Below are 15,109 nucleotides of genomic sequence, written 5' to 3'. Positions count from 1 at the left end.
GAATGATGGAATGTTATACCTCAACCCACCATGCTAATTTAGTAACATAATATCTCGTAAATCTGAATTTATCAAGCCTCATACAAACCTATTGTCTGGATGCTCTGGTTACTCTTTGAAATCTGCTGAAATTCATCTACCAATCGCTTGATATTCATCCCAATATCTCCAAAATTCTCATACATGTTAGCTGTGAAAAAGGCATCTTGTTCTGATGACAACACAACCTCCTGTGAGTGTGAATTGAACAAAGATCATTTTCTTAGCAACGCAAAACATAAAAATAAATATGCGCACTATAACAGGAAGTGCAATGCAACCTGTTGATCCTTTGGAAGTTTGCCAATGTTTCTCAAATCCACCTTGTTGTCTTGAATACCTATCAATTCATGAACCATTGCCTATGGAACATGATGGGATAAATGAGTTCAATAAATAATAAAACCATCTATGTTACGTCAAAACAAAGAGGCATTTCTCATATAAATGGTAAAATTTGTACTGACAACTCCCAATACCTGATAGGTCCACTGGTTTAGCAAAGGGGTCACAGGATCATCCCTCCTATCAATTACTAGCAACAATGGGGAAACTTCCATTCGTCTGAAATCAAAAAGCCCACTTTCCTGCCGGTACATCAGCTTCTGATACATCCCAAAAAAGTATAAAAGTCAGATTTCTATGAACCTAAAGTAGTAAAATTCAAAGGAGAAACTGCATCCAGTAAAATTAACAATGATATGAAATATCATGAATACACATATCATCAATCAGTTTCTAGGGGAAAAAATATACATGTGTGTGTATGAAATTCTGAAAACAGATCTCCTCATGTATCTATAACATCCAGGATTCAAATCCCCCCTCCCCTCTTGTAACTATCAAATTATAAAAATAAATAAATAAATTACACATTAAAAAAATTCTGAAAACAGCATGCTTAAAATTAATATGAAACTCAGTGATACATATATCATGAACAAGTAACATCTACATGTGTGTATTAAATTCTGAGAACAGAATGCAAAAAATTCATATGACTCTCAATAATACATATATCATGAACAAGTAATATTTACACTATAGCTTCCAGTGCATCACTTACAGCTGTTTCCTTTGATATCTAATAATAGGTCTCCTTTTTAAGGCCAAAAAAATGGATGCAATACCATCAACAACTCGGTCACAGAAGTGCTGCGAATTTGAAGGATCTACAACTGCTGGGAGCATATAAATGTGATTTGACGGCATATTCAAAGTGAAATGTTAAGGATCAATTGCTACAAAGTCCGCATAAAATTCCTGCAAGATATAGATAATAATTATATCTAACGTTACAGTTAATATGAGGTGGCATACCAACAAGGTCTAATAAGATAACATCTACTCCTGCATCAGAACAAGAATTCGGAGTTTCGGACCATGTTTAAGCAACCCCATAAATGCAAGCCTGTGACAATGACATGCTAAAGATACTATAAGCTTACCCTTTTTTCCCAATTTTTCTTCCTGTTTTCAATTATGATAGATTCCCTAAGTTGGGTTGAATATGATTTTTCAGAGCTCGCTGTTGCCGCAAATGCTGGATATTCTCTGACGTGGGCCGAAGGAAGTAAACTGCTTTAAGATGTGACATTGGTTCTTTTGATTTGTAAATGGAATTGACCAATTCTACCAAGAATACTTCTTTCTGAAGAAGTTCCGACTGTGAATACCCGACGCTAACTATACTAACCTGCAAATTCATTAACCAAATTGATGAGTATCTCTCTTTTCCTTCTTAACCCACTAGACCCAATCATATAGCTACACATGATATTCACTATTCCAAGACATATAAATAGCAAAACAAAACTTTAATTAATAAAATTAAAAAAAAATTATTTTCTTTAAATTAAAAAAAATTAAAAAAAAAAAAAAAAAACTAATATGTACACGTTAGTGAAGAGCAATGACAAGCAGGGGTACCTAGTACAACTCAAAATCTACAAACTTAGGAACACGGGTTGTGAAACTTGAGGTCCAGATCAAACAAATATGTTTGATGTTAACGGTTCTTTTTTTTTTTTTTTTTTTATAAGTTGGCTAAAGGTGACTCATAAATGAAGGATTGTATTTTTAAGGTCCAGGTTAAGGATTGATCTGAGAAACAATAATTAGTTTCTTTCCTTTATTTTAGGAACATATCTAAGGAAAAAAAATTGTATTATTTTAGTTTTTTATTTATTTTATTTAGTTTTTGCAATTTTGAATTTTAAAGAATTTATTTTAATAATTAAAGTTTATTTTTATTTTGGCTATTCATATGAAATAAAATAGTGAAATCCATGTGTCATGATTTGATTGAATCAATAGATACACATCATGATCTTATGTGTCACTTAACGAACACATCAGTATAAACTTAATATAGGGGTTGCTAATCAAAATGGCATATAATGTTAGGGGTAAAATCCAAATTCTTAATCCTCAAGGTATAAAATCCAAACATCCCTAAAAATATATTTTGCACTTTAAAATGTAAAATCCTACATGATTACGTGTATAGTATGGTAGCACCTTTTAGAAGCCCATTTTTAGTATCTAAGCCCATTCTCCATGATGGGCTTGCAAAGAATGCTACATTTGTATTTGGGTTCTTCACAAAAAAAAAAAAAAAATGTATTGGGGTTACTTGCATTCTTTTTTATTACCTGACATAGTGTAATTCACATTGATAAATAAATTGGCATCATTGAATCACTTTTTGTTTGAACTTTGAAGACAATAAAATCATCATAGCAAGGTCTTAAGAAAGGTTGTGAATGCACCTGTATTTTCATCAAGATGTTAAAAATAATATCATTTAAAACAATGTCTTAAACAAAACATTATATAACATTTAGTTCTACCTTTTAACTAAATGAAGGTTTGAATAGTATGTTTAGCACATCTAGAACATCCAGATTTTATGCATGTTGCAAAGAAATTATATATAGTTTTGTTAAACCATCCCAAAAAATATTAAAATTCTCTCAGTGGATACCTTCTCTTTTCTTAACATTTTTACAAACCTACCCCCATTTCACCAAAAAAAAAATAAAATAAAATTGCAAACCTACGAGCAGCAGGTTGACAAATTAAAATTGTTTAAAATTTGTAGATGTCTAACATAACAAAATTTTCTGAAATTATATTCATCACTTGTGTCCTGCAATATAACATTAATTTGTTCCATATAATGCTGATGTTGTGAAAACTAGTTTGAGCCTTTTTTTTTTTTTTCAAGTGAACTCCAAGGAGAGAATCACACACTCTCAATACGGCACCTTCACAAATATAAGTGACCACAAAAGTAGAATTGGGCCAAATTTAAGCAAAAATGAGGAAATGATTACAACTTTTTGTCACCCATTTTTTCACACTTCTCCTTGGGCAAAATTTGGTAAATAGTACAAATTCCGGAAAATTTTTGATGACTGGCATGCGTCTCAAAGTAATTAGTTAGTTGGACTGATTTTGGAACTCGAGTTTGCTAAACTCGAGTTCCACCTCAAAATCGATTTTACTATACTCGAGGTCTGACCAATAGCAACCTGATGTGGAATTAAAAAAAAAAAAATTTAAAATGACATGGAACTTGAGTTTAGCAAACTCGAGTTCCAAAATCAATCCAACTAACTAATTACTTTGGAGCGCATGCTAGCCACCCAAAATTTTCCAGAAATTGTACTGTTTACAAAATTTTTCCCTTCTCCTTGCTATACAAGAGGATCTGCCATCAAAGTCATAAACTGTTGTTCTAACTTATTTTGTCATATTGTCTTGGTTGAAGTGTTCTTTTAAGTTAAAAATAATAGTCATACCCAAGCATCTCATTAGGCTTTGCACAATTCATAAATACAATGGTTCCGTTTTGAGTAAAACACCCTGAAATCCAAATCAAATTCCAGTATTATGCATTTAGCGTTCCTCTATTAAATTTTCATGGTTAAACTTAGTAAATTTCACATCAAAAGAAAAGATCTTTGCAAATTTGGACATCTTGTTCTGAAAACCAATGAAGTTATCTCCACAGAACATATATACGCAGTTAACTTTTTGTATATTGATTTCAGAAACCACTTGAAAGAAAAAGCTAAAGGAGATGGTAGTGCTTACATCACAAGTTCTGGACAATAACAGTTAGTGTAATATTACATATTATCTTCTTTTTTGTAATAATTTTACAGTGCATACATTATGTTCAATTGTTCATACAATAAAAATTGTAATGTAGAGTAGACTTAGACTAACTCAATCATATGTTGTAATGGAATATCAGTACACTTGCTACAAATAGTTTGGGGTTTTAACGACCGTCAATTGTAGAAAGTGTTATTTCATTTATTGAATTAGATGCTGAACTAGTTGATCTATTTGTAATAGTGTAAGTACCCTTCAAAATAAATGCAGGTTGTTTTGGAGAAGGAAGATGTGTGTCATTACCCAACATGAAAACAACAGTTGACATGGTTGGCCGGTCTATTGCATGTTCTTGCACACACAAAAGCCCAATTTGAATACATCTTGAAACTTCATTAGCAGGATATGCCTCATCTAGTAATGGGTCAACCATTTTCAGGGAATTGTCTTCTCTCCATAGGTCCCAAACCTGAGATAAGATATTAATCATATTAGGCTCAACAATATAGGCTTAATTTTGTAGTCATTGTTTGCACATGTACTTACATGTCCAATCAAATTTGAAGAAGGGCCATCATGATGGTAAGTACTGTTCTTTTTACCGGTAACGATCTCTAGTAGTAATACCCCAAAGCTATATATATCAGACTTTATGGAAAATAGTCCTTGCATTGCATACTCAGGTGACATATAACCACTGTCATAACACAATGAAAATGAAGATATTGAGCCCCAACATAAAATGATAAAAAAAAAATAGGCATTTGGGCACTAACATACATGTAAAATTTGAAGTAACACAATATGAAAACGAATTGCAAAGATATCCTTAATATTTTTTTCGTACAAAGGCCTGTAGTTTGTACTCTCCTTAGATGTAAAAAAGGTAGTCAAGTAATCAGTTAAAAAAGTATATCTTTGTTTTCTACCATACTTACTATGTTCCAACAACGCAATTTGTATTAGCTTCAATTTGGTCTCCTCCAACAATTCTAGCCATACCAAAATCCGAAATTTTTGGATTCAATGCACTGTCAAGTAGAACATTGCTGGCCTTTAAATCTCTATGGATAATTCTTAACCTTGAATCTTGATGAAGATATAAGATCCCTCGAGCAATTCCACAAATAATCTCAAATCGCTTTCTCCAATCTAAACATGATCTTTTTGTTTCATCTAAATGAAGAAATGAGAACTTGGATTAGATTGCATTGCATTCTTGCTTTTTTACTTAGGTATAAAATCTTGCTACTTGGAATTGATATGTTTGCAATGGTAAGATCGTTTTCTAGTGATAATGAGTGAGGTTAATGTGAAAAAAAAGACATACCAAAAATGAAAGAGTCCAAGCTTTTATTTGGCAAGTACTCATAGATCAACATCTTCTCTTCTTTGTAAATGCAACAACCTAAAATTCTCACAAGATTTCTATGTTGGAGTTTAGCAATTAGTGCAACTTCTATTTTGAATTGTTCTATTCCTTGTCCAGAGCATTTTGATAGTCTTTTTACTGCTATTTCCATTCCATTTTGTAGCAAACCCTGCAATTAAAGTCCAAATATCATTTTTTCATAGTGCACAATTGTTAAAAGAAACTCAACTAGGTGAATTATTTGGGGAAGCCCAATTGCACACCACAAATTCATACTCAACAAGTACCCGTAAACATTCATGATGGAATTTCTGATGCATAAACACATTTGAAATGAGATTATGCAAATTATGGGACTTGTTCAATGAGACTACCTTATAAACTGGGCCAAAACCACCTTGGCCAAGCTTGTTAGCAATAGAGAAGTTATCTGTAGCGGCAATAATGGTTCTTAGATCAAACAATGGCAAATTTGAATTTCTTCTAGTTCCATCAAGATCCCTTCTACTTGGAGAGTCTTCGAAGTATGGTAAAGTAGAGTCAGCACTATATGAATATGTGCTATCTGTCATAAAAAAAGTAATTAATAATGCTAGTAACCATATTTGTCCAATTAGGAATTCTCACACAAAAGCCTAGTTTAATAAAACTGAGAAACACACTAAAATAAAAGAATGAAATAGTGGAAAATAAGAGGAAAAATTGAAGTTTACATTTTCTATTTATCATTGGCAAGAAATTCCATTTGAAAATGCACTTTTCTTAGAGGTAAGTACTTATGGGAGATGAAAGTTCCTTACGCCTACTGATGGGGCTAGAGAAAATCTTAAAATGTCAGGGAATTGGTTAGGCTATTCATCAAGCTTTTAGTTGAAATGGTGAAAAAATTATCCATGTGGCATGATAATTGACACCCTGAAAGTGTTTTTTTCCCCAACTTTGTCCACAAGGTGGTGTATGATACTGCAATTTCTGAGTTTGCATAAGTATCCAGTTTTTTGAAAGAAATGCAGTAGCCTTGGAAACCTATCAGATCAAAAGATACTACCCTACAAGCTTTTTTTTATTAATTAAAGTTAGCTAAGTGTCCATTTGGCAAAGATTATTTTTGCCAACTTATTTTACTATTCAGCTTATTTTTGCTACTATTTATGGGTCTCATTGTATTTTTTGATGCTATTTAGGAGTCCCACTGTATTATTCCAGCTAATTTTTACCTTTATCTACAAAAAAATTTCAATTTCAGTAAAATAAACAGATCCCAAACAGACTTTAAGACGACTCAATGTATTGGATTTCATCTAAATATGAAAAAGTCACATGAATTTCAACCTGAAGTGAAATAAGAAACAAGATGGATATAGCTGAATGGTGGAAAGTGGTATGGTCTAAAGCAGCTGCTTCTAAGCATTCCTTAATACTCTGTCTTTAACCGGCAATGAAGGACGGATTGCAATTCAGAGTAAAATTAAATAAGAAACATGTATGTCTCAATGAATGGTAGAAACTGGTATAGTCTAAAACAGTTTTTCTCAACAAGTCCTTCATATTTTAGCTGGCAGTGAAGGACAAGTTGCCCTCCCAAGAAAGGCTTGTAAAATGGTATACATGGTGCTCATGTATGTTTTCTGTAGAAGTCAAATGGAATTTGTGATCATGTTGTCTTTGAGTGTTCTTTCTTATGAATTTGACATCTGTGTAAGAAGCATTTGAAAATTTTCCTTGGCTACTTCAATATACCATCTTTAGATCCAAAGAAATGATTATGAGTTTAATAACAAAATATATCAAGTTCTTTTTCATTTTTCTTTTATCAACTTCTACGCTTGAAAAATAAATCAAGCTCCATCCCATTTTATTCAATTTTTTCTTGATCTATGAATTCTGCCTGTTCTTTTAGAAATCCTAAAACATAGTGTTGGAGTAATCTTGGGAGCATTTTTTCACTAGCTTTAGAAATATAGAAATAGGTTTTAAAAAAATTGCTTAAACTTCCTTACCTTTCTTCTTCTTCATTACAAAACAATACACAACTGGGACTACAAGAAGAAACATTACAGCAACAGAAACTCCCAGAATTGTCAGCATCCTCTTTTTCTGAGTAAGACCATTTTTCTTAGCATATTGAGCTGAGTAAAAAAAAAAAAATTATTCAAATGACATCATAAATTTGAGAAGTTGATTGAACATAAAAAGTTATTATTAATGCAATTTTACAGGAAAATGAGAGTAGGGATGAAACAATGGGTTTAAGGAGAACACGTGATTTTATTTTATTTTAAAAAAGAGAAAATGTGATTCTCTTTTTGAGGTCCAATGTATCAAAAGAACAAAACAAAAAAAGCAAACATGTTCTCACAACAATGTCAAGTGCCATATGTGATTCTCTTTTTTTGAGACCGTAAATATGTTAAAAGAAGAAACAAGAAACAAAAAACAAAAATTGCAAACCTAACAACAATGTCAAACAACAAGAGTGTTTCTTATTAATATAAGTAGAATCATAATTCAAATCTTCCCTCCCCCATTATTGTAACAATAAAGAAAAGTCAAATAAAACAAGTATTACATAGTAGGAGGACCAACTACGAGTGATGAATATAATTGTAGAAATCTTGTGTTATTAGGTGTACACAACTCTTAAATAATTTTTACTTCTTCACACATTGTATGAGTTTTGAACTATTATGAAATAGATAACGTATACATTGTGAAAATTTTGATATTTTTAGATAATTTAACAAAACCATATATAAATTCTATCCCATATGGAACATAATACTCGGTCAGATTTGTACTATATAATTTGAAATGGATCTATTTTAAATGGAGAAAACCATTTTTCAATATTTTGACCTAAACCAACTTTAAAGTAAATACCATAGGGAAAATTATATGTTAGATTAGTATTCTATATAAATGTCTGACTAAAATAATACAATAGACATGAATCTTCACTAATGCTCTATTTGTTTTGAAGTAAAACAAATATGATTTTTAGGTGTTTAGGATGGCAAATAATTTTTTTCAAGCAAACAACCAAGATTAGGCAACTACCACTAGAGCAGTGTCTTTGGTCACTGGAATGGTGGCTTTGGTTATCGAACCTCTGACACGCTGCTTCAGTGACCAAACTGCTAGCATTTGCTACCGGAGTGATGGCTTCGGCCACCAGAATATTGGCACCGGTCGTCAGAGTGGTGGCTCCAACCACCGAAGTACCAACATCGTTTGCCTAGCTCACCGGACCAGTGACCTAGCCACCAAATGGGATGAGAGAAGTCACTATGTATTTTCGTAAAATGTTTTTCCAAAATTTTAAAGATAGAAGATGAAAGAGTACCTAATACAACTGCATCCACACGTATGTATAAATCTTGTACTTGATCAGGATATGTTCTTGCGTCCACCAAGTCCCCTTGCCATGTCAAGCAACCAATCCCTCCCTCATTCTCATTTGCACTTGCGTAAGCCATACAAGAACAATTCCTCAAACACTTTTGCTCACACTCTTGCATACTCAAACTCATGTCTGCATGTGCTATTGAAGTATCCGGCAACTTCATATTTGCCAACTTCACGAACCCTTCTCCATTGTAGCACATGGACACTCCTTGCTTTTCCTTCATGCAATCACGAGATGACTTGGGTTCAAATCCAGGAAAGCACTTGCATTCAAAATTGACCTCATTGTGTGGGTCACAATAACTATTTGGACCGCAATTCAAATACTTATTGCATAACTCTTGTGGGGCGGACCAATATTCGACCCATCTAGTCTCTTGCCATAAGAACCGTTGCACAATTCCTGATTCATCGACAATCGTTTTAGTAAAAACTTTGGGGTCAGCCGAATTTGAAAAAATACTATACATAATGGTGGTTTCATCTTGATTATTCACAAAGCTAACATTGTATAATTTTGATGTCACATCAGGTACACCGTTCGATCTTGGGCCAATCCAAGATACACCACGCCATAATAGAGTCCGACCCATGTATAAGCATAACTGAGGGTACCCAGTTGGAACCATTTGAAATGAGTAGTTGCCAATTCCCGGGTCATCTTTGGACTTCCAAGATGTTAGGAACCGGTTCAACCCAGTCTGTCGGTCTAGCCCAAGTTTCATAAATGGAAGCAGAGTATTGGTGGGATAATCAAAACTTTGCCATGTACGTTGGCTGTCTTGTTGAACCAAAACAAGATTTCCTATATCTAAGAGCTTAGCCATAGAATTATTTGTGGATGAGACAGAAAAGGAAACATTGGTGGACCAAATAGGAGTGGTTTGGTTTTGGGTGTGGAGTACAAGGTGTCCCTTACTGTTGATGGAGAGGACTCCGGAGGTATCATTGAGAGGAGCGTCTCTGTTTGCAACCCACACAGCAGTTATTTCGGCAATTTGGTTATACCAAATTCCAACGTAGCGGTGCCTGGAACTGCCAGGGTTGAAAAACCCAAGTGCAAAGGTTTTCTGGTTTGAGATTAGAAGTTGACCATCCTTGAGGGGTTGGTCTGGTGTTATGGTGTCAAGGGATGTGCAGATTGGGCAAAGAAGAAGAAGGGAGAGAAGAAGCAATGATGTATTCTCTTTAGCAGGATTCATCATTTTTTCTGATGAAGAGTACAGTAATAAGACTTGTGGCCGACTGGCTAGTATAATAGACTACAGCGAGCTTGAGAGCCATCATAAAAAAATAAATAAATAAAAAGGGTAAATTGACTAAATTCCGGTTTGGGCTAATTCCAACAACGACTATGAAATTTCAAAATTGACAACTTTAGTCGCTAAAGACAATTTTGTCCCTAAACACCATTAGCCTCTGTTAGCTTCTCTCTTCTCTCTCTTCACGGTAGCCTCTGTTAGCTCATCTTTCTCTCTCTCCCTCTGTGAAAATGCAAACTGAGCAAAGACAACCAAATCCAAAAAACCCAGCAAACCCTCACTCTTTTTGGTTCAGAGCGGAGGCCCTTCAATGTCCAATGCCTCCATCTCCTTACCCTCTCAAGCCCACCACATATCAACCCCTCTCTCCCTCTCTCTCCCTAAATAAAAATTGATCAAAAAGAAGAAAAAAAAAAAAAAAAAACCAGAGCAAGAGAAAGAGAGAAAAAAAAAAATGAAGCAGAGTTCACCTGAGGCGGTCTCATCGTCATCCTCTGCATCCGTCCAATCGTCGTCATCCTCTGCATCCGTCCAATCGTCGTCATCCTCTGCCATAACCACCACCTCAGCCAACCACCACCTTAGCAACAAAACCCAAATCCAAAAAAACCCAACAAACCCACCACGACACCACCATTGGCCACAAAACTCAGCCAAATCCACAGCAACAAAACCCAAATCCTTCAACAAAACTTAAATCCAAAAAACTTGCAGTGTAAACCCACCACTCCATCGGAACCCACAACCACCCCCACTGCAAATCGAACTCAGCCCACAGATCCATTACTTGAGACCACAACCACCACCTCACCACCATCGCTACAATGCCCACAACAACAAATTAAAACCATAAGCCACCGTCGACCCACGCTCTGTGGAGACCATCGCCAACCATCGTGGAGAGCATCGCCAACCATGGCCTTCAAGAACGTCGCTACGGTGTTAGGCTCAGCGGAGAGTGGTGTGGACTGTGGAGGACCTAACTTGGTGGAACAAATTTGGAAAATTTGTGAAGGGACGGCGGACAAGAGAGGAGAGATTGAACGAGAGAGAGAGAGAGAGAGAGAGAGAGAGAGAAACAGAGGGATGAGAGGGAGAAAGAAAAATAAGCAACGGAAGTTAACTCCGTTAGGATAAAATTGTCCTTAGGACTAAAGTGGACAATTTTGAAATTTCATAGACTATTAGCTCAAATGTCAGAGGGTTATTAATGAAATTTAGCCTACATAAAATCAGTTGTTCTTCTTTTATGAATAAAGTTAAATGAGTTATTCAATGTATGCAAGCTTTCGTCCATTTGTCAAGGACCCACACACTCGAATAACGTTTATCTTGAAAACCCGTTCACATTAGTGAAAGATGAGTCATGCTATGGTGACATAAAAAATGCATAATTTTTTGCTATAACTTACTACGTGGCAAGTTGTGAGTGGTAAAAGTGTATCTCCACATGGTCCACAATTATACATCTACTAATTACAATTCACCACATGGCGAATTGTGACACAAAATTATACATTTTTATGTGTTGATAGTATTACTCAGTGAAAGATACTGGACAAAAACTTTGGTCTTCTTTGTTTTTTTGTTTTGTAGTTTGTAATTGCTACCCATCCATTGTGGGGGGCCCGCTAAACTTTGGTCTTCTTTGGCAACTTAAATTTAAGTCTAGGTAAACAATTTTTGGCCCTAGAACTTAAATGTACATTGACTAATGAAGAAAAATTATTGGGTTTATTTATTTATTTTTAAATAAGATAGAAATTATACTCTAGTCTAATATAAATGTATATGTGTGAAACTCAATCTTGAAAACTTGAACTTTGTCTCTTATCCCCACACCTTACAAACATTTATAATTGTGGAGTGACCATTCACCTTACAAACGTTTATAATTGTGGAATGACTATTGTACTAAGGGTGCGCAATGGTAATTATTGAATTCTTTAAATAGTGATTGTTTATTGCTAATAGTTGGGGGAGGCACCAAATGTGACCACCCTGTCTTGAAGTGTACACAACTTTTAGTGTGAATGAAAAGAAATTTTATCATATTGCAATTGGTTAGGTTAGTAAAGGACCTATTTCAATTTAATGATCCTAAAATTTTATACAAGTAATAATCAAGGAAACTTCCGCCTAAAATAAGTTGGGCTTTTGGCAAGAGAGAAAATTGATGCCTAAACAAATCAAGCTAAGACCGACTAAAATTAACCATATTCTTAATATCTTATCTCTATTTGTTCCATGTACAAGACTTACAATCAATTCTTGACGTATAAAAGTTGAACATTTTATTTAAAGTCCATACTCTGAAAGCTTGAGAAAAAATTCATTTAAACCAACACAATATATAAATTATAAAGGAATCAAAGAAAAATTGTCAAAAATAATGAAAATTTAATCTATGCTTAAATTCTTATAAGGATGAACACAATAGCAATATCCTTTTTTAAAATAAAAATAAAGATAAAAAATCTATACTTATTTTGTACGTATGATAAAGTCTTATCACAAAATTTTTTGAGACTCATGTTGATTAGTGATTAGGAGTTTTAAAGGAATAATTATCAACATATATATATATATATATATATATATATATATATATATATATATATATATATATATATATATATATATATATATATAAAAGTAGAGATCTCATGCGGGAATGTATTAGGTCTTGCCAAGTGACACTCTAATTTTGCATTTTGCATTTTTTTACCTCTTTCATTAAGATTTTTTTATTGTTACCCAGATTTTTACATTAATTTATTTTACTATTATCTCATTAGTCTCTCACTAATTGCATAAACTTGCATCACACATTTCTCTTTTTTTCATATCTTTTAGAATACCCACCATTTTAATATTTAAAAAAACAAAAAATAATAATAATTAAGGACTAAAAGCAATAACTAACTAGATAAGGGTTTGGAGGGAGATAGAGAGACACAAAAATGTTGTGAATTGTTAAATAAAATGCATTGTTTCACTACAAAATCAAAACGCATTATTTCACTATAAAAGACCTGAGAGTGACAAAACATTTGAACGAGAGAGAAAAATTTGAGGGGTCGCTACCTCCGTCATATTGGCATCCCACCACCATTAAGATGTCGAAACCCCTATGGTATTTTTTTATTCTTTTTAAATTAGGGGATTAGATATGATATAAGATTGGGTAATTTGGTTGGATAATTTTTTTTTAAAAAAAAGGCAAAAAATAATAACAATTAATGACTAAAAGTAATAACTAACTAGATAAGGCCTTGGAGAGAGATAGAGAGACACAAAAATGTTGTGGATTGTTAAATAAAATGTATTATTTCACTACAAAATCAAAACGCATTACTTCACTATAAAAGATTTGAGACTGACAAAACATTTGAACGAGATAGAGAAATTTAAGGGCTCGCTACCTTCGTCATAGTGGCCTCCCACCACCATTAAGATGTCAAAACCCCTATAGGTATTTTTTTTTTATTCTTTTTAAATTAGGGGATTAAATATGATTTAGATTTGGGTAATTTGGTTGAATAATTTTTGTTTTGGGTATATAAGTAGAGAGAATATTTAGTACGCAATATAAAGTTATATTCTACCATTGTTTTAAATCATCTATAAGACACGTGCATACACTTATCCACACCATGTTTTAATGTTGTACTATCAATGAGTGGAAGACAATGAAAGAGTTTAACATACTTTTATTTCATAATATTTAATATGTGAGCACAACACAAATTATTTGATTTTCATGATCCCGTTACTCTTGCATTTATTTTTGGTTTCATGATTTAAAAAATAATAATAATCTTACTTTGAAAAGGCTTTAAATATGCAGTGAAACAACAATTATAAATTGCACACATATAACCATTATAATTATTCAGTTCAATGAATGAGTAAAAAAAAAAAATTGGAGGAATATTGTAGAATAAAAGTTGTTACAAAATGTCTCTCTTAAAGACCTCAAGCGAGAGTGCATGATGTCCTACAAAATGGCACCCTAATTTTACATTTAGCATTTTTTTTACCTCTTTCATTAAGCTTTTTTTTATTGTTACCCAAAGGTTCACATTATCTTATTTTACTGTTATCTCATTAATATCTCATTAATTGCCTAAACCTACAGCAAACCTTTCACTATTTTTCATGTCTTTTAGCATACCCACTGTTTTAGTATTAAAAAAAAAAAGTAAGGACTAATAGTAATAACTAACAAAATAAGACTCTAGAAACACAAAAATGTTGTGGATTGTTAAATAAAAAACACTATTTTACTATATATTACTGAAATAAAAGACTTGAGACTAACAAAACATTTGAAAGAGAAAGAAGAAGGAATCTAAGGGGTCACCACCTCTGTTATACTGGCCTCCCACCACCATCAAGACACCGAAACCTCTACGGGTAATCTTTTTTTCTTTTTAAATTAAGGGCTTAAATATGATTTAGGTTTATGTAATTTAGTTGGTTAGTTTTTGTTTTGGGTATATCAGTAGAGAGAATATTTTGTGGGTAATGTAAAGTCATATTCTACCATGGTTTAATTTTAAATCTATAAGACATGTGCATATACACTTGCCCACACCATATCTTAATACCGCACTATCGATGAGTGGAAGACAGTCAAAGAGTTAAGTATACTTTTATTTTATAGTAATGAAATATATAAACACAATACAAATTAGTTGATTTTTATGGTCCAGTTACACTTTTGCATTTAGTTTTAGTTTCATGATTTAAAATAATAATAATCTTACCTTAAGAAGGCTACAAATATGCAGTAAAGTTACTAAACCAATTTTTAATATCTCAAAATATATATGTTTCTTTACTCTAATTTAGTTTACTTTTTCTTTATAATGTATGTACAACATTATTCGAAACTATTTTA

General features: G+C 33.0%; 1 protein-coding gene and 1 pseudogene across 1 annotated transcript; both read right to left on the bottom strand.

The window, feature by feature from the left end:
- Positions 1–1,814, bottom strand: part of LOC142620741 (vacuolar protein sorting-associated protein 45 homolog) — a 56,606-nt pseudogene extending 54,792 nt beyond the window's left edge.
- A 2,334-nt stretch (positions 1,815–4,148) lies between these two features.
- LOC142619361 (G-type lectin S-receptor-like serine/threonine-protein kinase RKS1) lies at positions 4,149–11,444 on the bottom strand. Its single transcript, XM_075792444.1, has 8 exons — positions 10,674–11,444; positions 8,880–10,583; positions 7,537–7,665; positions 5,911–6,101; positions 5,495–5,705; positions 5,103–5,340; positions 4,711–4,861; positions 4,149–4,633 (listed from the first exon to the last, which is right to left on the bottom strand). The coding sequence occupies exons 2-8, from the start codon at positions 10,144–10,146 to the stop codon at positions 4,331–4,333; spliced, it is 2,490 nt and encodes an 829-aa protein (XP_075648559.1). The 5' UTR covers positions 10,147–10,583; positions 10,674–11,444; the 3' UTR covers positions 4,149–4,330.
- Positions 11,445–15,109: the final 3,665 nt, after the last annotated feature.

The sequence above is a fragment of the Castanea sativa genome, chromosome 12, assembly GCF_040712315.1.
Source record: "Castanea sativa cultivar Marrone di Chiusa Pesio chromosome 12, ASM4071231v1".
NCBI lineage: Eukaryota > Viridiplantae > Streptophyta > Magnoliopsida > Fagales > Fagaceae > Castanea > Castanea sativa.
The sequence above is the reverse complement of the archived record's forward strand: the minus strand, read 5'-3'. Positions and strand labels throughout refer to the sequence as shown.

What these genes read in the sequence shown, in the direction of transcription:
- LOC142619361 (XM_075792444.1), bottom strand. Translation starts at nt 10,146, where the DNA reads ATGATGAATCCTGCTAAAGAGAATACATCATTGCTTCTTCTCTCCCTT. An exon ending in TGTGGATGCAGTTGTATTAG is followed by an intron (nt 7,666 to 8,879) that starts GTACTCTTTCAT and finishes TTTTTTACTCAG; the next exon opens with CTCAATATGCTAAGAAAAAT. An exon ending in GTTTTGGCCCAGTTTATAAG is followed by an intron (nt 5,706 to 5,910) that starts GTAGTCTCATTG and finishes CTTTAATTGCAG; the next exon opens with GGTTTGCTACAAAATGGAAT.